This window comes from Tachypleus tridentatus, chromosome 8, assembly GCF_004210375.1.
Source record: "Tachypleus tridentatus isolate NWPU-2018 chromosome 8, ASM421037v1, whole genome shotgun sequence".
Classification (NCBI taxonomy): Eukaryota; Metazoa; Arthropoda; class Merostomata; order Xiphosura; family Limulidae; genus Tachypleus; species Tachypleus tridentatus.
The window spans coordinates 15,211,063-15,238,982 of record NC_134832.1 but is presented as its reverse complement, the minus strand read 5'-3'; the positions used below and the strand labels follow the sequence as shown (position 1 = coordinate 15,238,982).

General features: G+C 32.3%; 1 protein-coding gene and 1 long non-coding RNA gene across 8 annotated transcripts in view; one reads left to right on the top strand and one right to left on the bottom strand.

The window, feature by feature from the left end:
- The window catches only part of LOC143258573 (uncharacterized), a 181,563-nt gene extending 161,101 nt beyond the window's left edge, over positions 1-20,462 (top strand). For all 6 annotated transcript variants that reach the window (XR_013032366.1, XR_013032363.1, XR_013032365.1 and 3 more), the window contains 2 exons: positions 13,085-13,355; positions 19,030-20,462. This is a non-coding gene — a long non-coding RNA (uncharacterized LOC143258573). The remainder of the gene's footprint in view (positions 1-13,084; positions 13,356-19,029) is intronic.
- A 400-nt stretch (positions 20,463-20,862) lies between these two features.
- LOC143258572 (uncharacterized) overlaps positions 20,863-27,920 on the bottom strand; it is an 81,058-nt gene continuing 74,000 nt past the window's right edge. For both annotated transcript variants that reach the window (XM_076517737.1, XM_076517736.1), the window contains 3 exons: positions 25,262-27,548; positions 24,511-24,540; positions 20,863-23,509 (listed from right to left, as the gene is read on the bottom strand). In XM_076517737.1, coding sequence (XP_076373852.1) covers positions 24,531-24,540; positions 25,262-27,548 — 2,297 coding nt within the window. In that variant the 3' untranslated portion in view covers positions 20,863-23,509; positions 24,511-24,530. The remainder of the gene's footprint in view (positions 23,510-24,510; positions 24,541-25,261; positions 27,549-27,920) is intronic.

Below are 27,920 nucleotides of genomic sequence, written 5' to 3'. Positions count from 1 at the left end.
AAACTGATTTCCCAGTGGAAGTTGGACTAAGATATGCTCTTTCAGGGGTTTCTTTTGGCAAATTCGAATATTAAGTTCTTCCCATCATGTTCACTATTTACAGAAATGTTGAAGCGTTTTCTTCGTGCATATATTAATTGAAAACTTTTAAATCACAATGGTATGATGGTGAAATATGCTAATTTTGAACATTGTGATGTTATATATAATTACATGGAGCTACCATAATTTGAAATGAAAATACCAATTCAAGTTCTTAAACCCACTTTTCTAAAACAGGAACCTCCTTGTAGAATACATCTTATTTCATGCGTTATTCGTGATATTGATTTTTATCGTAGTTTCGGTAAGCTCTATATGCAGGGTTTGTTTTGTTTTGAAGTTTGCGCAAAGCTACACGAGAGCTATCTGCACTAGCTATCCCTAATTTAACAGTGTAAGACTAGAGGGAAGGCAGCTAGTCATCACCACTCACCACCAACTATTGGACTACTCTTTAACCAATTAATAGTGGGATTTACCATCACATTATAACGCCCCACAGTGAAAAACGCGAGCATGTTTGGTGTTACAGATATTCGAACCAGCGACACTCAGATTTCGAGTCGAGTGCCTTAACCACCTGGCCATGCCGGGCCTCTATAAACACGGATGTCCAAGGTTCTCAAAGGGAAAGATAAAAATATGCACGCTAAAAATTAACAATGACAGAGGTTTTAAATTTAAAATACTATTGACACTCATTTCATTTGTTTTTCTGCAAAACAAACCCCAAAACAAGGCAGGAAATTATTGCTAAGATACCAAAATAGAAAGCGATAAACCCACAACAATGTTCGTCTTTCTTCTACTTGTTTCGGTTGAGATAACTCTTACAACTAATCTATCACTAATTTTTGAGCAGTGCAAGAACTCATCGCTTAGTCGTAACATCAGAAGTAATTTTAGAAAATGATAGTTATAGTGTAAACGATGTTATCTTTACCCCTTTAAGTTAGATTTCTTCACAGAAAGTTAATGTTCCTTTAATAAGTGTAAGTACAGAGTAAAACAACAATTACTAGTCAATAACACAGGCCTGTGATGGTTTTATTGTTTCGAAATTTTTACATGTTCTACAGTAATTCCTGTACACTGATTCCAAAAATTGTATTTTTCTCCATCATCTACAGATTTTTTACAAAACGTCGTATGTACATTAACATAATAATAAAAATTGTTCAGTGAAGCAAACGAAATAATAATCTCATCGATATAAGAGTTTATCTTCCTAATTTGTAAAAGAACCTTGTGAGATAAAAAATGAACGTTATTTTCAAATATGCGTAGCTAAATTATAAGAAAAATCTGTTATGAAAATTAAAACCAAAACAATATTTAAATTTGCAGATCTGTGTAATAGATGAGCATTAGACGATTGTAACATGTAGAATTCTCAATGCTTTGTACACTATACAATCGGTGTATTTAGTGAACCAACCGTATTTTTGTATATGAAGTGAAGGAGTATAAAATATCAGTACACATAAAACTAAATTATATTACATGTATTCTTAGAATACAATAGTTTCAATTAGAGGAAAACAAGTGAAAAAATTACATTTTATAAATGTAAAATAAAATAGAGATGATAGTGCCAAATATAATACAAACAAGAAAACAGAAATAATACAGCAATAGACGACTTTCAATATTAAAATTTAAAGTTACACTGTAAAATGCATAATTGACTTTAATATTACCATAGTTGAAAGTTACACATTCCTGACTATTTATGTGCAATCTGTTTATCATATCATAGTCTTGTTGGGATAGGCATCAATGTAGTGTAACTAAGAACCTAGGGCTTACGTACAAGGAAAATCAAGTCAAAACCTACTTTCATTATTATAGATTTTTAAAGATTCTCGCTATGGACCGGTCAAATTGATCGACTTCGTAACCATTTTTATCTGCATTATGCAGTGCAAGATTAATTGTTAATAATGAAAGTAACTTAGAGCTTAACTATGTATAATTATATCGTCACTATATTCTTGTTTGCCTTCTTTTAGCTTTTGTCACCCTGCATCATTTTACATTTATAAGGTTTTTTTACTTGCATCACTTATAATGAGATATTTTTAACTCGCTGTCGATAATATTTCCATTGATCATGCGATTAGAATTCAAAATTTGACAGGGTCTACTTTTTTATTCGTTTTTCTTCTCACAGTGCTGTGATGTAATTGATTTCATCCTGTTTCACGGTGCTTGTATTAAACAGACTACGTCACTGAGTCAGGACATCTCGAATTTCTCCAACTCAACCATTCCTTGTAAATAATGTTTTTCATACAACTCTCATTTTACTGTCCAGTGTCCCAATAAACAAGTCTGTCCTTACTGCAGAGGTCAGCAGTATTCCAATCCATTTAATCAGTTTTGGTCTATCTTACATTTTCTTATAAATGTAAAGGTAAATGGAACCTGATGTTCCAACCTCATTTACTTTTCTTGAAACAAGGCATTCTGTTAATCTTCCAACTGATTCGGTTACGATACTCGTATTAGTTACAGGGAGATGTTTGCATTTTTTACTATTATCTTACCAATTTTATAGATCCTTTATTATGGATACCTCAAATCTGCCACCAAACCCGTATTTAAAGTCAGTCTATGGCAAGTTATTCTATTCTTAACACACTCTCTCTCTTCTATTGCCAAAATGTCCAAGACGAAGGATGGACAGGTCCCACAAAAAACATATCGTTGAACGTTTAAAAAATATTCTACCACTTTCCATCAAATTGTCAATATTAAAACACATTTTATATGCGAATCTACTTAATACGTCCTTTAGAATAAAACTTTTCCCAAACTTTCAAATTTCATAGAGATTTCATTCTGTCCCTTAGCCCTTGATTTTTTTTACTCGACTGAACTTGAAAGTTCCCAAGCTATAATGTTATAGGTGATATCAGTGATCATAGCAGATATCTTTTTCTGTTAACAAACGTTCATTAAACGCTGAACAACGTTTCTGTTTCTCCTTTAAACCTACCATATACACGACCAGAATCAAATACTACTCCAGACATTGTGTTTTACACTACAAATTTAGTCACATTTCTTACTGTTAATATTTTTCACCCAGTTGGTGGTGACCATCTTCCTATCTCAGTTTAACTTACCTCTACAAATAACTATTCATATTCAAAGAAATTATTTTGAGTTAAAGTAAAGCGAATTGGTCTTCCTATCAAGCTCACAATGATAATGCATTTGGAGATTCCAATTAAAACTTATCTTCTTTGGAAGAGATAAATACCTATGCAAACGATTTCCAGTCGATTCTCTTTTCAACAGTTCTGTATATATCCTTTAGAATAGTTTCATCTAACATCCTTTTTTCAAAAGGACGTCTTTGCTCAGTTTTTCAAAATATTCATAACCTATCAAAAATTCACCAAAACTCGAGATCACTTGACTTTTAAACTATCATAGAAGCATTAAGAAGACAGCATGAAGCTTTTATGGTTGCTATAAAGTGAGTTTAAAAAATGATCGACCATGTAATCAACTTCGGGATATTCACAACTCCTTTGAACTTACCTCCCGGTAGCACATCTGCATGTCTGTGGATTTTTAATGTTAGAAACTTGATTGTCAGAGCACAGATATCCCATTATATAGCTTTGTAACATACTTTAAATTAAATAAAATTTTAGCTTTGGACTAGAATTAGTCTCACTTATAAACTGTAAAGTACTCAAACCTTGAAACTAATCTGCCCTGGCTTTCTCAATTGAGAATGCTTATACGTTTGTTACATTACTTAAATGATTATTCATTTTTGCTGACGTGCATTTGTATTTTATCATGAACTGAATAATAACTGTATGTATTCCTTATAACGGTATCTGATATTCGACTAGCAATTGTGTATAAGGATAACAGTGACCCAGGACAAGATGGTATTATAATAATTCCTCTACTTAGCCCCATGAAGTTTCTTCCTCTTACTGGTTACGCTTACAATGCGATTCCTTGCATTAGATCTCATTCAATGTCTTGGAAACTAATAAGAATTGTATTAATATTAGATCCTACCATTTAATTAGTCTCACCAGAGTTTTGAGCGCACTCTTGTCATACGATTGCATTATTTATTTCATTGTTTTATTTCCGAAAATCGACTTTTAGATTTCCAAGCAAGCTCTCTGCCTTTTATTTCACATAGATCCAATTACTCAAGCTTTCTGTCACAATGATCAATCATTTCAACATAAATGAAATATTCTGTATGATTCTTCTTTTTGTTTTGAAAAACCTTTTGATTCAGTCTGGCACCAACGCCTACTCTGTAAACTTTAGAAAATGTCACTCTCATTACGTTATCCGTTTATTTTTCTGTAGAAGGCTTCCTTTCTAGTCCATATCTTAGTGGGTGTTCCAAGAGTTACCACTATCACCACTCATATACATACCGTGACCTTCAAGTATTAATGCTTTCTAATATGCTGAATGCAATGCCTTTATGATATTCTGCCCAACTATGATCACTATAAACAAGTTTCTACAATCCGCCATCAATCAATTTCTTAGATCGTGTGATCTGTATTATCAAATCCTTCAATGCTACCAAGTCTACGACAATCTTATACGAACCCACTTAAAGAAATTTCGGCCTTGTCACAACTCTGAACTTTCAATGCCCATATCAATCACGTTATCATCCACTTTTATCTAATGTGAATTACCTTGATGTTAATTCTGAAAGGCACTTGACCTGGAAAGCTCAATTATCTATACTCAGTCACAAGGTTTTAGAGCGTTTTAACCTCCAGAAAAACTTACGTTGATTACCCTGGATACTTTAAACATACAAAACTTTCATCCTCCCCGTCTCATCTATGGTCACTCTTCCTGGATTTCAGTCTTCTCCTCTTTTCATGATTGTCTTCATTATCTGGAGCGTCAAGTTATCTAGGTATTCTAGCGAACTGCACGATCAGTTTTCCCACCTCTCGTAAAACATCTTTTACCGCTTCGTACACTATTTATTTTTCTAGGTGTAGAACCCAAAACGTTATTATTAATAACTTGCCCAGTAAAATAGTTCATCCTCCATGGAAGCTATTTTCACCACTTAATCACCTTCTCACTATGTACTTGATATCTGATTTTGATCATGATGGTACATCAATGACTAACTTACCTTACCATATTTACCAAACACAGTAATTCAATGATATATGAACTCTCTTAACTAATACAATATACGCATCTCTCTCTTATTAGAGGTCCACTATCTTGGCCGAAGAGAGGATGTAAATCCAATGATCCGCTAGATCCTTTGATAGACTGGATTAAATTAACTTTAAAAATATTTTTAAAAAGGGACTTTTTAAATATTTCATCGTATAGCTAGTTCAGCTAATGAGCTTTGGCATTGAATTGAAGGGCCTATTGAGTAGAAATGTCTGGGACACAAAAGATATACCTGAAGTGCTATTTTTACGTGCTTTTCATTTTGAATCCGAAATAAATGAATTAAATGGTATATAGGAAAATAACCAGAGTTTACGATATTTTTATTAAAACTATTAATTTTCAATGTTTCAACAACTTTCAGCGTTTGAATTGTAAGGCCTAAAAAAGAGAGAGCTTATTAATTTTATATTAGCTAAGTCTGAGATCATATTATGTAGTCTTAAATCGAAACTAGATTAAGTTATACATGGTATAGAGTTCATAAATCAAATATAATAAGGTATATAATATATTAATATTTTGCTATAATTATATTGTAAATTCAGTATATTTAAATAGCGAAAAATACGGTTTAGCTGTTTCATATCTGAACTGTGTTTCAAAAATAGACATTGGATGAAAGAGTCGTTTTTGGTTCCACCAAGATTTTTTTAAGACATAAAAGTTTTTTTAAAAAAACTGTTACACTATTTTTATAAAACCATATAAACAGTTTAAAATATTTTACACTTTGACCAGCAAAGTACTTTTTAAAATAACAAGTATGTTTAAACACAAGTTTAATTTTTCATTAACCAAAATAATGATTTAGCACTAGTAAAAAAACGCATACCATATCATATACACTTAGACAAGCGCATTTAGAATATTGGATTCAAAATAATGCTTTGCTTTTTCAAAAAGTATATAATATAAGAGGATATTATTAACTCATCTCTGTCCTTTAAATCCAATTTTGTTTATTCTCTCAATTCCATTTAAGAATATTAGTTTAAAACAAACTCTTGCAACACACACACACACATGTATATAAATTCATCAGAATAAGAAAATTAACCTTCTCAGAAACCAATTTTTCGTGGTCGTTTATGAAGAGGAGACACACCCATTTCGTGATACTTATAAGTTATGAAAATATTAGGATAACGACAGCTACTGGAAAATACCCCAGTTTCAATTTCTCTGATGGGTTGTTAACGAAAAGCAGGAAAAAAGAAGCAGTGCATGAAATTTCATTCGTGGTTTAAAGCTTTAAACAAAATCCAACATATACGTTGTGAAAGATTGCTTTGAGATAATTTGCTCACCAAAACTCAGTATTTATGCATGACGTTACTTCTTTATTCAAAGATTTAGATATGATTTTCATTTAAGATAAGATAATATTATTATTTTGTGTCAAAAATAAACTTCTGAAACTACTTTTACATTTTGTTTCTACTGTTTTGGAAAGTGCATTGATCTAAAATAAATATTTTATGTCCTGAAATTATGTGAGTGCTGTGAACATTTTAAGAATATCTTAATCAGTTAAATTATTTGCTTAGAAAAAAAAATATTTTAAACAATTTTACCTGCAGAAGCATTTTTACTGTATGACTTTGTTGTATAACTAAGAAGACGACTGACTGGTGTTCGACTAATGGCAGTAGTTTATTGCGCTAATATGAGCGTAAACGTGTGAACAGTAGCAAGATCCGACGCAGAGACGCATGTCACTTACTCAAATGTATAAACAGTCAACTCCAGTGGTCACAAAGATAGATACCGACCTACTGCGTTTGCTTTGTGAACGTATTCTCTCGCGTCCAACTGCAGCAACCCATTCTTGGCGAAAAGGAATATGGCGGCTGGAGGGCGGTTTGGGGAAGAGGGGAGTAAGGATATCAAATTGCCTGCCTACTACAGTTAATGTTTAACTGTTGAATATGGATGAGACAACTGTCGCAGAATAGCTTTCACTCTCTACACACAAGCTGTCTCCCTCGGTGGTGGCACTCTTGCCCTGGCAGTAATCAGAAGCATCCCCAAAGGCTCGGAACCTTATATAAATTCTGAAAAATCTCGGCTACCGAAGGATAAAATATGGCTTCCGCCACTCTGAATGAGGCCCAAAATCCTCTATAGCCTTCTCCCATTGCGTTATGACAGCCATAGTGTATATAATAACATCGTTGAAAGGAGAGATAGATGTCCTTCCTAGGTTTGTTATCAGTTGTTAAGTGAAAAGCATTGGCCAAGTCTGCTGCTTGCTGTGCTTTTCCTAACTGTTTGTTACAATAGTTCTTCCTGCTCATCTTAAAACAGTCAGAAGGTTTTATAACCTTAAATTCGAAGCCCTATCTTTAGATATGTAGTTCTCTTTTCGCATTAAAACTTATGAATTACAAAACATTTGAAGCATTACCTTATCACCAAAGTTGACATTGGTGTTAAACTTCTACTTTCATTCTTGGAAGAATATAAACTTTTAACTGAGGCAAAGGATTGAACATTTAAAACTATATAAGTTCATACAACTAAGTACTGCTGAAATTTAAACAAAACTAATTTTTATTCAAGTGATTATTATTTTACCATAGCGTAACTTTATTTATTTTTTTCAATCGATATTGTAAAATGCTATTTGGTGAATAAATTGATCAAACTTTTAAAAATTTTAATTTATTGGAAACAATACTTTATTACGTTTTTACTTACGACCTTAAAAACAATACACAACACAAAGGTATTAGAGAAAATTATATTAATCACACGTTAACATCCGAAGTTTAAGTTTCGGTGAGATTTGAATAAATATTTACATAGTCCATAGATAATTTTGATATCCAGAGAAAAAATTTCACTTTCATTATTAAAAGTAATTTTTACTCAAAACTTGATTTTTTTATGAACAATTATTGATGTAAAAGAAAATCACTTATTTTTCAACGCCTATTCAGTTCGATTTTTGTCAAGATAATTTCCAAATTATAGCTCATTTTGGAAAGAAGGTTTTTGTTCAATACTAGATTTAAAGAGGCTGACCTCCACTACATTTCAGCATCTCAGCTCTATTTACATATTGGTGTTGTGTAAGTATAGTAATTGAAATCATGTAAACAACACATTGTGTTTTATGTTTGTTTTATCGAGATCAACCATTATTTATCATTTTCTTTAAGAAAGATGCAAAAACGCGAATTCTCTGTTTTTGTACAGATATCTAATGCCCGATATTAATTCAGAAGCTGCAAAAAAAACAAATTATTTTCCTTACAACTTTCTATAGTCTATATAAAAATGGCTCTTTGATCATTTCTGTAAAAATGGTTGTACACAAACTGAAACGAAGAAGTAGTTTACTACTTAAAAAAAAAAACGTTTAAGCTCATTACAAATGCACAAAAAATGTTCTTTTTTTTCTAAATATACTTAGATATAGAGAAAGCTAGACAATGGTAGACTTCAAACTAATGGCAAAGGTTCACGAAATAAAAAGAACGGGTAGATGTGATACTTGTTTAAGTACACAAAATATGAACTAAGCAACTTTTGAAGCATATAGACTTACAGTAATTTTGCTTAACTTTATTATTATTCAGTGCGAACGTTTAAGCTTTTTTTCTTCAAGGGGAATATGAATCTATACCCTTACGTATTTTCTGACTATCACGCAACAATCTTTATTGTTTTTTTCTTGCTATTTGGAGAGTAGTAAATAAAGAGTAGTTTGTTTGTAGTTAAGCGCAAAGCTACACAATAGATTATTAGTGCTATGCCAGCCGCGGGCATCGAAATCCGTTTTTTACGTTATAAACGTTCACTCTTACCATCGAGCCATTGGAGTATATTAGAGTAATATGCAAACTAATACATTTTGAGATAATACAAAAGCGCTAAATGTTAGTAACAAGTTATCAGAAAACAACAGTATGCTCGAATTAATGTTATTACAATTTTGTTGTAAATAAATAATTCGTCAATATCCATCCATTTGGTAGTCTGTCTACGCGATTTGTATAGAATTAATTCAAATAACTCATAAAATTTCAGTGGTATTACTTTTGGATATATATAACACTTTGGGATTAGCAGATTTCTGAGTAAATACAGGGTGTTCGGAAAGTTACTGTGCAGTTTTGTAATATTTTATTCAGTCTATTTCAAGCCAGCAACTGATAGCGGTGTTTAGAAACAAAATAAGAAGGATCCAGGCCTGTATTGATGCCAACGGGGGTCACTTTTAACATTGTTTATAATTGTCATTCATATTTACCTCCTGTATTCTATATTGAAACATGTCTGTTAATAAATATATAAGTGCACAGTGACTTTCCGAACACCCTATAAAACATTACCTAATCCAAACTCCCCACTCATGCAACAGTAACGTATCGTGTTCAGTTGAAGGTTGTTTAAAAGTATTTTATTTCCAACTAGTTTAATTTTTTGACATATTTCCAAAACTGTAGTCAAGACTATATAACAAGTTTTCTTCGGAAAAAATCACAATATACGAAAGTTATAGTTTTTGGTAACGTAAAGAAATGTGTTTGTTCTTCCATCTTTTCGTTCAGTACGTATGAAGATTTTGATGAAGTAAATTTTCTGATAAATCCAAACAAACATGAACAATTAATATTTTTGCATTATTTTTATTTTCATTCCGAGTACGTGTTCGAAAACAATATTCCATTAGATATTTCTAAATTTCAAATCCACTTGAAAGTTAGCGATTGATACAAGGAAATAGTGTATTTTTAATTTCAGTGTTAATTTTTCTTTGTTGTCAAATCAAGATTATTTTCAACTAGCATTTATAAACCGATAAGTAATTCTTGGAGTGATCGTTTTTAATATGAAATTAAAGTAATGCTTCGAAATATCTTTCTGCTTAACTAATCTATTAAAAAGTTTAGCAACTGAAACCCTTCATTTCAGTGAAAAAAGTTGAAGTTTGTACTGGCAAATATAATCTTCAATCAAAAGAAAGTCTTTCATCAAACTCTGAAGTTACTGAGAGTCCTTTTTTCTAAAAGCGTTAGCTCACTTTCCAAATGAATTCACGTTAGTTTCAAAAGTTCGTGGATAACCAAGGTATTGTTGTGTTTTTTCCACGTATTATTAGTATTCTTGTGTCAAGCTTTAAACTTTGATGTTGGTAAGCTTGATTTCTAAACTGCCGCTCTATGGTTTCATAGACATGATGGAAGACATACATACGTGAACTTATCAAAGCTTTGTGTTCGTAAAAGGGTTCTACGACATTGAATTTGAAATCGATTTCTCGTAACGAACGCCGCATCTCATTAGGCCTGTACATTTTGTCTTTTCTTGACAAGGACGCCCTCTCATGCCTAACACTTACCTCGCCCAGTTCCGAGGAGAGTCTTTAAGTTAATAAGGGAATGGTTGTCACTTCAACAGCTGGTGGTTAACTTTTTTTGTAACTGCACTATCAGAATAGCATTTCTAACCATATAAGCCTGAACTTACGTATTTTTATTTATTTTTTATCTAGTACAATATATAACATTCCAAAATTACTTTACTGCAATAAAAAGTATTTAACCCAATATTTCCAGAAGGAACTGTGATATTCAATATTTTATTATAATCATAGTTAAAAACATGAGTAATTTTCCAAAAGCTTTAGAAGATGGTCGTTATGTAACCGTCAGTGAAATATTTAGCCGTTATTACCTGCAAGACTAAATTTTAATTGAATGAATATTTACAACACTGAAGGACATGCCACTGAAATTACAAAACAAATGTAATTAACTATCTGTATTTTATGATTAGAGTAAGCAGACTAGGACAGTGCGAATATAAACTGTGGTTTTGGAATTTCAAGTAAAATTGAACGTTTAAAATAGCATTGTTTCAAATAAACAACAACATGTAACATTTTAGTTAAGTTTCAGGATATGCGATTTAAAAAAAAAAAGGCATCTTAAGTGGATTCCATTTTTTCTTTTGTTTCAGAAACTGTCGGTATAAATTTAGTCTATAACTACTGCTACTAGCTTCACGATTAATACGCTGAACTTGTCAGATTCTGACTTTTTGTTATGACAGATATGTTTGTTGTTAAACTTGCCAGATTCTCACTTTTTGTTATGATAGATATGTTTGTTGTTAAACGTAAATCTACACAATGGGATATTGTGCTCTGCCCATCCGCGGTCTTGAAACCTGATTTTTAACATTATCATACATCAGACTTACCGCTTTCCACTGCAACACTAAATTACAAGTAAATGAATATTCACAATCAGACTTCATCAAGTAGAAGATATGACTTATAGTTTTTGGAATTCAAACAGTTACTAACACAAGTACACAGCTATAGAAGACGAGATTATGTTTAGAACAGCGTGTAGTCTGTCTGTTTAAACGTAAAGAAAATTACAAATTATATATATATATATATACACATACATACATACAGAGAAAACTCATTCTAACTTTTAGAAAAATATAAACATTTACGATAATATTTTTCTTTATTCTTTTTGGCGTTAGTTTAAATTGCCGGATCTTTTGAAGAAAATATCATTATGCACCATTTCTGAAGCAGTGTGTGCAGAAATGGGTTTTGAAATACAAAATTATTTCGCCTTCAGTAGCCGCTGATCTTGTCAGAATATACGACCGAATTTCAAATAGCAAACTTGATATGAAATTAATCTTTCACCCTCCACCAACTTACCCATGTTACGGCAACGCCTGGATATTACGTATGTGCATATTTAAAAGAACAGGATACATGAACGTTAGTGGCAAGTTTCCTAAGAAACGAGAATATTCAGTAAAGGCGTTGGGAAATTCAGAGTTCTTAGAAAACGCATACTCTTGTGCTTTAGTTTTCGCTAACTTGTTATTTTAACATGGTAAATAAGAAGAATAAATGAAATTTCCTCAGATAAAAACACATTAACTGGCATCAAAGATAATTTTTTGTATGGATGAGGTTGTTCGATGAAAAATTCTGAAAACGGAACTTTTTCATTAAATTCCGACTAGCTCATATGGCCACAAGTGGTTAAAATGTTGATCAAATTTCTTAACAAGAATTGAATGTATGAAATGTTTTTGAAAAGCAACTTTCCAAAGGGACTCGTTATAAAACTTTTATCCAAATTTCTATTCAACATTTTCAAAAACCTGTATAAAAAGCAGAATATTTTTCTCTTATTTATGCTATGTTCTGTTTTAAGCTCCGATTTCAAGAAATAAAAGTAGTTTCACGTCTAAAGTAATGCAGCAAAACCAATATTTAATTATAGTAGTATACCAATGAAAGCTGAATTCTACATTTATTTAGTGCACATTTTCAATTGCGTTTTTATTTTCGGGTCAAATAATGACATAACTCGTAAAATAAGAATTTCGTGATTTATTTATAACAACCAACTCGAGATAATTCTTAATTCAATCTGTTTAATGGTGCTTTACTTCGTTCTTTTAGTGCCAGAAATTTTTCTCTGGCGTATAAAAATCGTTTGACAATTACAGAACAAAATATTCTGCAAACCAGATTTGTAGTAAAATGGTTAACCAAATCTTAATCTCCTTTATCATCGACATTTCGTGATAAGCGTTACTTATTCCATGCCAAATTATAACATTTTTGGAACTTTCTAAAATATTAACTGGTAGAGAAGAAATCAAAGTTTTCATTTCATACAACCATATGATCGTGGTATTATATTACCTTCAGTATTTGCACAGTATGTGCAAACCGAGTAAGTTAGAGTAAAAATATGATACTTAAACCAATACAGAAATTACGTTTTGCATGTTCAGTTGGTAATTTTGTTTGTTTGTTTATTTTTTGAAGGTTTGCTTTGAATTTCGAGCAAAGCTGTAGGAGGGCTATCTGCTCTAGCCGTCCCTAATTTAGCAGTGTACGACTAGAGGGACGGCGGATAGTCATCACCACCATCAACTCTTTGGCTGCTCTTTTACCAAGGAATAATGGGATTGACAGACACATAATAACGTTCCCACGGCTGAAAGGGCAAGTGGGTTTGGTGTGACTGGGATTCGAACCCGCAACCCTCAGATTAGGGGTCGAGTTCTTTAACTACCTGACCATGCCGGCTCAGTTGGTAAGTTCACAAAACAGGTACCCTATTAAAGTAGCTTATGCTTAAGTAATAACAACTTACTTAAAGATATGATTGAACTATATAACTCTCATTAAAACATTTTAGCTTTGAGATGAATTTATATTTTTCAGGAAAACAGGAAATCACCTCCTTAAAATTCCTACATATTATGGGAAACTTATCATATACCCCAGATGTTTAATGTAATTCCTGCGCTAAATACTTTATTTTCTATTTGAAGTTAAGCACAAAACTACACGATAGGTTATCTGTGATCTGTGTTCTGGCTTTAACTTCTCTCTCTCTAAAACCGTTTGCATGCATTTTTGCTGCCAACTGGGTATTCACCCTGATCCTAAACTCCGTATCGGCAAAGTTGTGCTGCCTATGGTTCCTGAGACAAATTTCTTGGGGCTTATCTTTGACCGTAAGCTGACCTTTATGCCACACATTAAGCAGCTATGAGTCAAATGTACAAGAGCAATGAGCATCCTTCGTGTCCTCTCTTCAACCACCTGGGGAGCGGATCGATGTTCTATGCTAACGATATATCGTGCTCTTATTCGTTCGAAACTCGACTAGGGATCACCGGTCTATGGTTCTGCCAGGATTTCGACCTAAAAGATGCTGGACCCCATTCATCATCAAGGACTTCGGCTCTGCACTGGGGCTTTCCGCACTTCCCCAGTTCACAGCTTATACGTAGAGTCTCATGAACCTTCTCTGCCGTTTGCAACTGTCTTTACTATATGCTTCGAAACTTCGTTCCTTACCAAAGCATTTCACCTGGGATTGTGTTTTCCTTCCTTGGTTGGCCATACTTTTTCAAAATATACTATCTGCCATTGCAGGCGCAGTTGGATGAATTGGATCTATCCTTGGATAACATTGCTGTAATCACTGATCAGCCCATCCCACCATGGCTTCTTACGATCCCCAAATGTGACCTATCTTTAAATCATCTGAGAAAAGCAGACACTCCCGATTGTAAATATTGTCTGTTATTTGCTGAACATCTTTCGAACCATTCTTCCATTCCTATTTATAAAGATGGTTCAAAATCAGGTGATTGTGTAGGCTCTGCCATGGTTTGGTGGTTGCGTACAGAATCCCCTCTACAGCTTCTCTGTTCACTGCTGAACTGTATGCCATTTCTTTTGCCCTGGATCACATAGAAGCTAAGCAGTACTCAAATTGTGCTATTTATACTGACTCGCTTACTGGCCCTGAAATCGCTTCACATTAGAATCACATAGAAGCTAAGCAGTACTCAAATTGTGCTATTTATACTGACTCGCTTACTGGCCCTGAAATCGCTTCACATTAGTTCACACCCTGTTCTCGCCGATATTCAAAACCGACTGGCCTAATTATCTTTAACGTCTACTTCTATCCAGTTTTTCTGGATACCGGGCTGTGTTGGTATTCGTGGGAACGAGCTCGCCGACGCCGCAGCAAAATCTATCTGCTCTGACACTATCACCGCTGTGCCTGTTCCATATATGGACTATCGTCCTGTATTCAAGGCTCGGCTCTGTACCAGCTAGCAGTCAACCTAAAACGAGCAACGTGACAACAAGCTTTTCCAAATAAAACCCTATATTGGACTTTGGCCGTCTTGCTTCCGTAAGGATCGGAAAGAGAAAGTTGTTCTAATTAGACTACGCATCGGTCACAGTAAACCTCGTTTTAATTTCTTGCCGTCGTTATGACTCTCAACGACGGCGCCATTATCACCATATTCTGTCCCAAGGTTTGTCTATAACGTTAGACAGTGTTATTAGTGGTGACACTGTTCACCTTGGAAGTGTTTCTAGTGTTTTAAAGGCCATCAATCTTTTTAATGCCATTTAAGTTTCTTAATTTATACATTAGACTTTCTTTTAACGAGATTCCCTTCTAAGAATCACAGTCCATCTTGTTCGATTTGAAATTAGAAAATGGCCATAACGTCAAATAACTCGGAACCAGAACTGGAAATGCCAACTTCAGTTGACTAACGGTGATTTGTAGTTACCTGTTAGTCTTCCTGGCGAGTTATGATAATTACAGTTATACTACAGAAAGTCCTCTACCACTTGTATTACTGTAGTTTTTCTCTTAATGCTGTAGACAAGATGTAAACATTGGATTTATGCTTTATATCTTTGGTTTATTTTACCTTAATTTCCTTTTATAGCACAAAGCAGCTAGGCTATCTGTGCCAAAAAGTTGAGATTAAAGTAAAATTGGGAAATTTATAAAACACCAAATCAACCAACCAGCCACTGGGGGCCAAATAAAATCCAAACTTATTAATTACTTCTCTTAAGTGATTTCCCTTTTAATTCTTGCTCTTTAAAATCAATGCGTTTCACTACTTAATTTACGCTTCTAGACTTAAATCTTTCAGACGTTTGAAATTTTGATTTAGAAATAATTGAATAATAAAAAATATTTAAAAATTGTATACACTTTTCAGTAATTATGAATGTTGTTTATTAGGAGATGGGTTTAGAAAAGTCAGGATTTAATGAAGTTATGTTTCAATAGTTGCAGTTTCATACTGACAACCAGTTTCTGAATAGAATATAATGTTTTGCGCTTGATTGATTAGACATTTCCCTCCATCCCCAATCCTTTATTCCATCTGGACATAACATTTATAAAAATACTCGTTAAAGTACTTCCAATATTCACTGCTGTGACCTAGTGGTAGTACATTCAGATTGTGAACCCAAGGATTTGTAGTTCGAGTGCAAAGGAGGCAAAAAACGCGCTCCGAATTTTGGGATCGAAAGCACACAAAAGGTCTTAGAGTTGAATCTCACTACTTGACCAGGTAAGTGTAACTCAAGAGTTAGCGGGTGGACGCTGTTATTTACTTATCTCTCTTCTAGTCTGTTCAAAATAAGGTATGATTAGTATTCACAAATAGCCTTTGTATACCTTTCAGCTTAACTCAAATAGTGGTCTATCATGACTCAGTGGTTAGGGTGACAAAATATGGATCAGCGGTTCTATCATTCGCGTCCCGTTATCGAAAAAATATTAAAGTATATAAATAAATCGTGCTTCCAGCTTTTGGGTTAATAATATGTTATAGGTGACGGTCATGTCACTGATGTTTGTTTTTTCAATATTAAAAGTTATAGCTCTGACTCCATTGCACAGTTTTATTTTAAACTAATGTGTTATACGTTTAAATATACGTTTACTTTGTTTGTTTGTTTGTTTTGGAATTTCGCACAAAGCTACTCGAGGGCTATCTGTGCTAGCCGTCCCTAATTTAGCAGTGTAAGACTAGAGGGAAGGCAGCTAGTCATCACCACCCACCGCCAACTCTTGGGCTACTCTTTTACCAACGAATAGTGGGATTGACCGTAACATTATAACGCCCCCACGGCTGGGAGGGCGAGCATGTTTAGCGCGACGCGGGCGCGAACCCGCGACCCTCGGATTACGAGTCGCACGCTTTACGCGCTAGGCCATGCCGGGCCGGATACGTTTACATTTTCTGTTCTGTTTGATTGTAACAATTACAAAACTTTGCAAACTATATGTTGGATATTTAATACAGTTGAGGCTATTTTTTTTTTTAGTTTGGCAATATTGACTTCTAAATTTTATAAAGTGAACTTAAATGACAAATCCGAACATAATTAAGATTCGATTTAAAAAACTATTCATTCTTGTTGTGATAAATTTAATAAGCAAATTTAAATATGACTCTGGTATGAATCACAGAGCAATTTTTTAAACCATCAATTCCTTGTTCAAACGGGTATTTCCAAGATCCAGGAAATTTCCGCTTCATTAGTTAATTAATGAAGGTCACACATCCTCACAGACATGTTTTGTCAAGTCTCTCTCTCATTGCTTTAAATCAAATTTGGGTCCCAGAAAGGAAAGAAGTAAAAGCGAAATGGACTATAGTTGTGCCAGTATAATTTACATAAAATTCTCATCTGGTATCACCCACCCAGTAACAGTGAGGGTCATCTACCAAAGCTGATTTGCATGAGAAAGGCTGTCAAGACCAGGGGTTGATGCCCTGCCATCGGTTTATGCTTACTCTGTTGTCGAGAATAGACATACAGACAAGTGATTTGCGGAAAAGACGTGGTGAAATTATCTGAAGACAGAGGCAAAGTGGTTGACATTCTTTGAAAAGACTTCAAAATCCCAAAAGTTGACGACAAATGAAAAATTCTGCTTTGACCATCGCCTCTTTTCTGGTTGCTGTCATGTTCGTAAGCTTGATTTCCCAGGAGAAGATTCCGTGCTAAACTAGGAAAGAACAAAAAAATGCCGAACACAAAGGCCTGAGGTAATTTTAAATTGAAATGAGCTCCAACATTTCCATACTTAAATGCTCAGGGGATAGCTGGGAAAGGCAATCTGCGATGAATACTGGGAAAAAAAAAAAGATAAAGAACCCACACGCTATCTAATGATAAGCATCGAGGAAGAACATGTCATGAATAATTTCAAGAGGTCAAGAATTTTAAGAAATCTGTGAATGGAAATAAAGCGTAAAGATTTTCATAAATTAAACACTTGAAAATTAAAATCTAAAACTACACTAGCCAGCTTAAAAATGTGGTTTCTTAGGTGTTTTTTTAAACAAAAAACAATTTTCCATCACAACGACGTGATAAACAAAAGTTATCATTTTGGTCTACGATCTTTGTTTTGAAAATAAAACCATGATGATCATCATTCAGTTATATTTTGTACAGGCTAATATTTTGATCTAGTGCTGTAATAACCAAAGACTTTGTTTGTTTGTTTGTTTGGGAATTTCGCACAAAGCTACTCGAGGGCTATCTGTGCTAGCCGTCCCTAATTTAGCAGTGTAAGACTAGAGGGAAGGCAGATAGTCATCACCACCCACCGCCACCGCCAACTCTTGGGCTACTCTTTTACCAACGAATAGTGGGATTGACCGTCACATTATACACCCCCACGGCTGGGAGGGCGAGCATGTTTAGCGCGACGCGGGCGCGAACCCGCGACCCTCGGATTACGAGTCGCACGCCTTACGCGCTAGGCCATGCCGGGCCCCAATAACCAAAGACACCATAACAAAAAAAACAACAAAAAACAAACAAACAAACAAACAAAACCAAAGACACCATAATTTTTGTTGTTGCTTTTTTGCTTTTTAACAGTGGCGACAAAAAATTAACATTTTACGAGATACCATTTGTTTAATTCAGAAGATAAATCAGTTGCTGAGAATACTGTATAGGCTAACAAGTTGTATATCACATTTATGATGTGAAATTAAAACGTAAAATAATTAAGCTATGTAAATAACATATCAGGCAAGACAAGTTATCTATTAGTAGAAAACAGAGATATGAACGCATGCTAGAACTAGAAAACAGAAAACCGTACATACAGTTTGACAATTCAATATAATTTCAAATAAAGAAGTTAAGATACTCCATTCTCAGAACTTCATCGTACAGTGGAGTAAAAGTCTTACTAATTAACAGTGAAACGAAAGTTATGACTTAACTCTCCGAGAGCTGCACATAGGTTATTTGCATTAGCCGTCCTAAATTTCACATTTGTATACTAGACGGAAGGCACATAGTCATCAACATCCTCCGTCAACTACTGGAATACTCTAACAAGAAAATTAAAGCCCATAAATATGAAGTGTATTTTTTACCTTATTTTGCAGTAATGGCATGCGAAAAATGGACCTTAAGATCCACAGTCCGGCAGAATAACAACCACGTGAAGCCTACAACCAAAAAAATATACAAACACGAACAAAAGTTATGAAGTCAGAGTATCATCGACCACTACGAAGTGAAGACGAAACTAACAACTGAGGTTAAAGTTGAATACTTTGAAATTAAAGTATAATGTATTACTATGATATAAATGCATGATAGAATATTATCACGTTAAGATATGACTGATAACGAGACGTATAAGGTTGACTGATTGATTTGAATTAAGCACAAAGCTACACAACGGGTTATCCATGTTTTTCCCACCACGGCCGAAACCCGGTTTCCAGCGGCGTGAGTCCGCTATGCCACTGAAGACCCAAGCGTAAGAAGTATTCCCTAAACTATCAGGTGACTTAAGTTCCATGATGTGATGGTAAACTAATGAATTACGAGAAAGATCAATTAGTGAAAGTTATGATATGATTGAATTCTACGAAGTGAAAGTTTATCTAAATACTATGAAGAAATGACTGAACATTGTGGAGTAACGGTATGGTTGAATAATTTAGGTGATAGATCGTGTAAAATAACAGATGATTAAATAATGTAATGTCAAGGTAACTTTGAAGAACATTATTGATTATTGTGAATCAAACGTATAACAACAGTAGGTGCAAGTACGATTGAATACTATTCGGCAGATTGAATATTACTGATGTATATATATATATATATATATATATATATATGACTGATTACCATGATATCAAAATATGATTGAATGCCTGGGCAGGAATATTTATTGACAGTTTCTAGGAATACTTTTTAATTAACATAATAACAAATGTCTCATTTTTGAAACATTGAACTATCATAATTATTAAAATAAATCCTTAGAAAATAAACCACATACTCTTAGTTTACACTTTTATCATCTTCATAAATAAAACATTTACTCACTCTTTGTATCCAGGTCATTAAAATGTTGGGAAAAACTTGCAGTATCCTTCCGCTTATTATCTGTAGTATATTAAAAGATGTACTACTTATACACAACAACTTAATTTTTTGCATCACTCACTCACTTTATTGTGTTTGTGTTCAAAATATGGACTTTTTCTCTCATTTTTTTTCAGCACTTCATTATTCAAAAACTTGCAAAACTTCAGAAACCAATGTTCAAACAAACAAATTAAGGATTTTTTAAAGATTGAATGAAAATTATATATTAACTGTATTAAAAACGTATTTATTCAAGTTCCAGATAGCGTCTAAGAGATTTACTTGTAGTCCTATAAAAATAAAGAACAAAAAAAACAATTCTTAAAATAGTAGAAAACATAATACATGAAAAAAAAAGAAATTTCTAAAGTACGTCATTCTTCACCAGTACTGAGATCATCACCAAATGTTCATAATTTACATAATTGGATGATCGAAATCGTTCTTTTCAGAGAAAAGAAAAAAAATCCAGTAATGCCACTAGTGTACATACTACATACATGATGGATGACACTATCCAGTTGCCTAGGAGTGGCTAGAAGATACAAAACGATATACAAACTGGAAGATACCCACAAACTAGTGTGCCAAAGTGAATGGAGACATGGGAATGCTTAGATTATCGGTTTTGTCCTACGTGATCATAAAACTGTTCTTTATAACGACTGACAAAATCTATAATGTAATGGGCTTGTTTATATGCCTGAAATATCATAAATGTATGTTCATCAGTTTGCCAATTTTAAATATTGTCAAACACTACCAAATTTATTATACCTTCACAAAAATACTTTGAACCTTTTAATTAAAGAAATTGTATAAAAATCTCAATATGTCAAAATAAACATATATTCCATTTTTTATTCAATATATAGCAAAGAAAAATTATTTCTCTAGTACAAGTTATGTTTACAAGGTAACATTTCAAACACGGAATGAAATACATGTGATAATATGACACAATAACTGAACTCTTTCTATAAATACAACTCAAGAGAATTCAACCTGAAAAAAGCAATGTACAAAGAACTAAACAAAATTATCAAAAGTTAAATAATTAACATTTTTACAAAAACACAGCCACTCCAATGACAAATACCTGTTTTGTGGCACTAAAAAACAAGGTTTAAAAACTGTAATTTTGGTAAACACATTACAAAGATCAAACAAAATTTTGTCTTCATATTCTACAAACATGACTGCTTAGAGTCAGAACTGTTGCACTAATTCATTAGGGATTTGAAATTCAGTACACACTCCTAAACTTCTACAGAAACACTTTGATCAACTGTTTTAGTTTATAACTACTTTTTAAGCACACATATTACCAAGTTTCAGTGACGTGCATTTCTTTTGTTCAAACTGTTTTATTATTTTTATTTGCCAAAAAGCAAAAACAAAACAGTATCAGATATCCAAATCATTTTCACTCAACTGAATATTTTGAAAGAAACCTGACTAAATGCTGCTATAACTTTTTCCTTAAGTCTAACTAGAATATGTCTGTAAAATAATGCAACACAGCTTCAGTGATATGAAACTGTCTCAAACTATTCTAAAAACTTTACTATTCAGCTAACCAAAAAAATATATATATACATAATTTTAGTGAAAATAATTACATTAAATAGTAAAATAAGTAAAATCATAAGGAAGAACTGAATGAGAAAGAGCAAATCCAAACTTCTAACTAATTATATAATTTGTTAACTCAAAAACAAGCTGAAACAAAAAGAAATTAAACAAAAAAGGTTGCATCAACTTGTACCTTGGGATCTCTTCAGTTAGTGCAGCATTGTTTATTTCATTTGTTTTTGTTTTAGCTTGTTTGAGTTAAAATAACAAATTATATATATCTATATATGACATTCAAATTATCTGACCATTCTAGAAGTATTTAAAAGCCAGTATGTATTGAAGTTAATCAGCAGAAAAACATTTAATTATAAAACAGTTACTGTCTTCACACAAAAAAAATGGCAAAAACATGAAAGTAATGAAAAAATTGCTGTTGTCTTAGCACAGAGCCACACAATGGGCTAAGTGTGCTCTGTTTATCACAGTGAATTATACCCAGATTTTAGCACTGTAAAACACCATAAACTTACCACTGTCATTGCCATGGAACCACTGAGAAAGTAGGAAACAATATCCTTCAACTTTCAACATTCTACATATATTGAGAATAATTACAACCTTTTAGTATAGGATCTAATTTTGGTTTCAGATTTCATACCAGTCAATGCATGAATTTCTATAGTCAGTTGAATACTTAAAAAAACAAATCAATATTTCAGTACATCTTCAGTCTTCAATATGAGAACTTAAATATGTTAAACAATTTTATGTTTTTAATACTTATTTACTACAATAAGACAATAATTCACACTTTATCTGACAAAGAAAAAATGAAGTTGTACCTAGCTATATATTATTTAATATTGACATACCTAACCTAATCCTAATCATAAACTTCTCTTCCATACTGATGTGAATAAGCAAGCAAAGAACTATTTACAATAAACATTTCATATATAGATTGACTAATATTGTTCTTAAGGGTTAAGAATTTCTCATGGTCACTTCAAAAGTTAAGTCTTGAAAGATTTATTTAGAAACCAATTTACCCAATGTCATAATTTTTGTGCCAGTGTGTTACACTTTTCAATTACTTTTGTACAATAAAATAGTACTTGTTCAAAAATAAATCTCAAAGATAATATTTTGAATTTCATTGTCTATAGCAATAAAAATGGTGGACCAAAGCATAAATTCTTTAAAAAAATCTAATTTAAAATAACCCATGTAGGAAGAATAATCATAGCAACATGACAAAGTTAAAATTTAAAAAACAGTTTTACTGTCTAAATGCATAGTCATTATAAAATTAAAATGTAACAAAAATCATAGTTCTTGAGCCACAAGAATGTTACAAGCTAAGTTAAATGTAAACCTAATATGTAGGACATTACATCAGTACATATACTAATTAAGCAGTTTTTCAATAACATTCAAAACATGCTATCACTCCAACTAATAAAATATCTTGTAATCTTCAATGAAAAGCATACTGAAGAAAATAAAATAGAATTATGTTAAAACAAAAAAGATAAAAACTGACATAAAACACATCCAGTACTACAAACATAACACTGCTGTTTAACCAGTAATTCAAATATAGTAATATCATCAAGTGCTCCTCAGCTTTAAAACAAATACTCAATTTTCTTAAGTTTTACATGCTGATTTTTCAATGAACATTTTATCAAGGTAAAATTACATTCCTATTACATACTTATTTACAATTATTATATTGGAAACTATAATGTTCTAACTTGAGCTAAAAAAACATTTAATTTCTTTTGAAAAATTGATGTCTAATGAACCACAATTATGTTAACTTTTATTAAACAGAACAGTTTAATTTCCATGTAACTTTGCAAGAATCTGCTCAACATCCATTTCCTTCAGTAGTTTCTCCTAAAGAAACAAAAAGCATTTATAAAATGAAAGTTGAATAACATATTCACAATAAGATACAAAAAAAAAAGATTTTACTCACTGACTGATGTCAGAAAATTGACAGTTTTTCATATTTAAAAATGTAACTACATTATTTGAATATTTAACATAAGATATACTTTGCATATACATGAAAGCAATTATTGTACAACATTTTGTTATTAGGCCTAAGTTATATGTCATACTACATTAATGTTTCTAGAAGTTTTGCCATGAACTTAACAATTATATCTTTCGAGGACTCATAGGGAAAGATACAGCCTATTGGATTTCATTACTATGAATTTCTTAATGAGAAACAATCACAAAAATTTTAGTAATAGGTAAAATGAATAGACAACTAAATTAAGTGATTAATTAATGTCACAAAAAATAATCAGCTAGTGTCTTTAACATTTACTGTCTTTCATTATTCAGTTATCCAGTGATTGCAATAAAGATTAAAGCTATTAATTTTAAGAAAATAACTAGCTAATAAAAATCAGTTTTCAATTATTCAGACTATCCAATCATCAAAGTTACAACTAAACTGATTAATGTCCTACAAATTACTGTTTCTAGTTATTACCAATTCTGATTATTCCAATTATCCAATAAATGAAATATTGCTATAATGATTTTTAATTAATTCAAGTTTGTTCAGATTCATATATTAATCATGACAGACAAATATAACCAACTAATCCAAATTAGCTTTCTAATTATTATCTTTGATTATTTCAATTGCTTCAACATCTGTGCTCTGTCCACTGAAGATATCAAACTCAATTTTTTTATCCATCTCATGAAAATAACCAATTTATTGAATGTAATTGATTAATGAACCCAGTAACTATAGAATATCACATTACTCTAACTTACTATTTCTACATGTAACAAAGTTTTTAAGAGACAAAAACTGGCTTATTGTTCGAAAAAATTTATTATAATTATGCTATAATACATAACATATATAATACCTTCACTCTTCTCTTCTTTCTTACTTTCCCCTGAAAAAATAACATAAAAACCTATATTTGTATATATGAGACAACATAAACTCTAAAACATAACCACAAAAAGGAAAACATCTTGTTAAAAATGTACACAACACTGTATCAAAAAAACAAGTATTTTAAAAGAATTATGAATTCAGTAAAGAAAAGGATACAGTTATATTCATTCTTAACATATATAATTCCATATTTACCCAGTTAACAACAATAACAAAAGCTTTAAAACAATAAAATAGTATGAAACAACAGTACACTACTCATGAGAACTTCATATTACTTAATATTAATAATGCACAAAAAGTATCTAAATTTCATTACAGAAAATACTAAGTGATTCAGTTATTACTGTAAATAAATCTACAACCAATCCTTTCTTAACTTAATAATTCAACTTTAAATCAAATGATAATTTTAACATTCCACCAAATGTTGAAGTTCTTTTGTAATACTTTAAATCTGTGTCAATAAAACAAGTACTTGACTACTGTTTTAGATATTTCAAAATCAAAGGTAAGCAAAGACTAAAATATTCTTATAATTTGATAAAATGAACTAACTTATTGAACACTTATGAATAAAACATACATCATTGATTAAGTATTAAATAATAATAAAATAAATAATCTTGTTGAAACAGGAAAATTCATACTTTATTCTTTTTTATGTCTATTTGTAAAATGGTAACTAAATATAAGAGTGCAAATCAAATTCCCACCTTTTCAGAATCCCTAATTTTCTTTTCTTCCTCTGGAAATCTTCACAAGAAGAGAAGTCTCTGGAGCTGTCTTGGCCACTAGTTTCATCAGAGACTGATGTGACATTTGAGAATTTGGAAGACATTTCAATCTGACTATCGCTCATATTACTCACAGTTGTCCTCATTTTAAGTGCCTGAGGGATTTGGGTTGCAAGAGATACAAGAGTTTCTGCAATTTCATTATCATTCAGTTCTTCACATTTTGCAGTTGAATTATTTAAATTTTGCACAACCGGTTTTGGGTTAATTGACAATGATAAGCAAACAGGTTCTTTCTTTTCTAAATCATTCTCTATGATTTTACTTTCAGTCTGAATACCTATCAATGAATCTTTTAACTGTTCATTGCTATTTACAGCTTTGATAGTAAAAGATTTAATCTGTTGTTCAGTATCAGCAATAAGATGATGATTGTTTGATTTTATATCAGTTTTCAATTCATTTGGTAGCTCGATATCATGAGACACATTTTTTGTTTTAATTTTAACCTCACCTGTTAAGTTACTCTGTACTTGAACACTACAACATACCTGTTGGGTGTCAACGTTGTCTATCAATCCATTATGTATCTTAATACCAGGTGATACACCCTGTGTTTTAACATTATATGTCAAGCTACTCTGTACTTGAATACTAGGACATACTTGCTGGGTGTCAGCATTGTCTATTACTTTGTTCTGTAGCTCAATATCATGTGACACATCTTGTGTTCTAGCATCATCTGTCAAGGTACTCTGAACTTGAACACTACGACTTACCTCCTGGGTATCAGCATTGTTTACCAATTTATTTTGTATTTCAGCATCATGAAACACATCTTGTATTTTAACATCACTTGTCAAGCTATTCTGCTCTTCTACATTGTGACATACTTCCTGGGTATTGGCACTGTATACTAATTTATTTTGTATTTTAGAATCATTAGGCAAATCTTGTATTTTAGCATCACATGTAAAGCTATTCTGTACTTCTACACTATCACATACCTCCTGAGTATCAGCAATGTTTACCAACTTATTTTGTATTTCAGTATCATCAAGCACATCTTGTATTTTAACATCACTTGTCAAGCCATTCTGTACTTCTACACTGTGACATACTTCCTGGGTATCAGCATCAACTATTAATTCATTCTTTAACTTTGTATTACATACTACATTTCTTGATTGAATGTTTCTTTCATCAAAATGATTACTACTGACAGGTCTGCTATCCCTTTGAACATTTTCTAATTGGTTCTTTCCTTGATTGTCATTTGTAGAACTGCTGGTAACTACATCAGTGAGTTTACTTCTAGATTTAATCTTTGGACTTTCAATGATTTTGGTAAACTTGTCACTTTCTTCTTCAAGTGAAGGAATTGTTAAAACATGGTTTAAGTTATTCACTAGCTGAATTTCTGATGCAGTATGTGAATTACTATTAGTTATCTGTTGTTGTTGGACTGACTCTTTTGTGATCTTTGGGCTTACTTCTGAAGGAGATTCAAAATGATTAACAAGTTTTGATTTTCTTGAAGTCCTTCGACTAGGAGATTTTTTATATTTATGTTTACAATGAATGGATATTTCATGGGTCACATCTTCAGATTCACACTTACTTTCTTCTGGCCCAAAATCCAAAACTCGAACATGTCTCTGTCTATTTGGCTGACCACCCACCAAAACACGTGCAGAATTGATAAGAGTTCTTAGCTGAGGACTATGTTTCTTCTGATGACTAAGCACTAAATTTTGGGGAGTGTGAGAGTTCTTTTTCTTAGATGAAAAGTTTTCTTTACGTTGCCAAGAATTTACTAGAGCTTGAGAAGTTTGGTTGCATGAGAGCCTAGGCAGAAGGGTTTCTGATTTGTTTGTGATTGTTCCATTTTTATTTTGCATTTCAGAGTCTGCAATGTTTCTAGATAATTTCTTATCTACTTTTGTGCTAGCAACTTCTACTGGGTGGACTTCTACATTTACTTGTTGTGATTGATTTTCTCTACCTGCCACATTAACTGATTTCTTTGATGACTTTTGACATCTTCGCACTTTGGTCTGATGAACTGCTAATGAACTGCATTCAGGGGGTACTGTCTGGCTGGATATAACTTTAGGTAAAATGACAGCATGCCCACCAACATCCAGTTTCCTTTGCACTACCTTTTGAAGCATTGATTTTCCTCTAGTTCGGTTTCGTTGGAGACGAAGATGGTGCTTTGTTTTCTTTAAGTTAGTTTTTTCATCTTGTTCAGGCTCACACATGACTGAATAGCAAATACAAAAACAGCAGAATAAAATAAGTAAAAAGTGCAACACTCTCACAGTTCAAAATGACATAACTGTAAATATTTTTGTCTCTTATAATACAACATACATTTCTTAAAACTCTCACATATGTGTACACACTCTTTGACTTTGGATTAAACACATTAATCTAATTTTTCCTCTCAAATAAGCAAAAAAAACTTACATAAGAAGTCTTTAAAAAAACAAGCTGTTCATGGGTAATTATAATGATTTTAAGAACAGCTGAAAATATTCAGTTAATGTAAATCAGCCCACTCATTGAGTAGGTCACAAAATAACATATTTTTGTTTACTAAGTTACATGAGCTCAATGAGCTGCAGTACAAAAC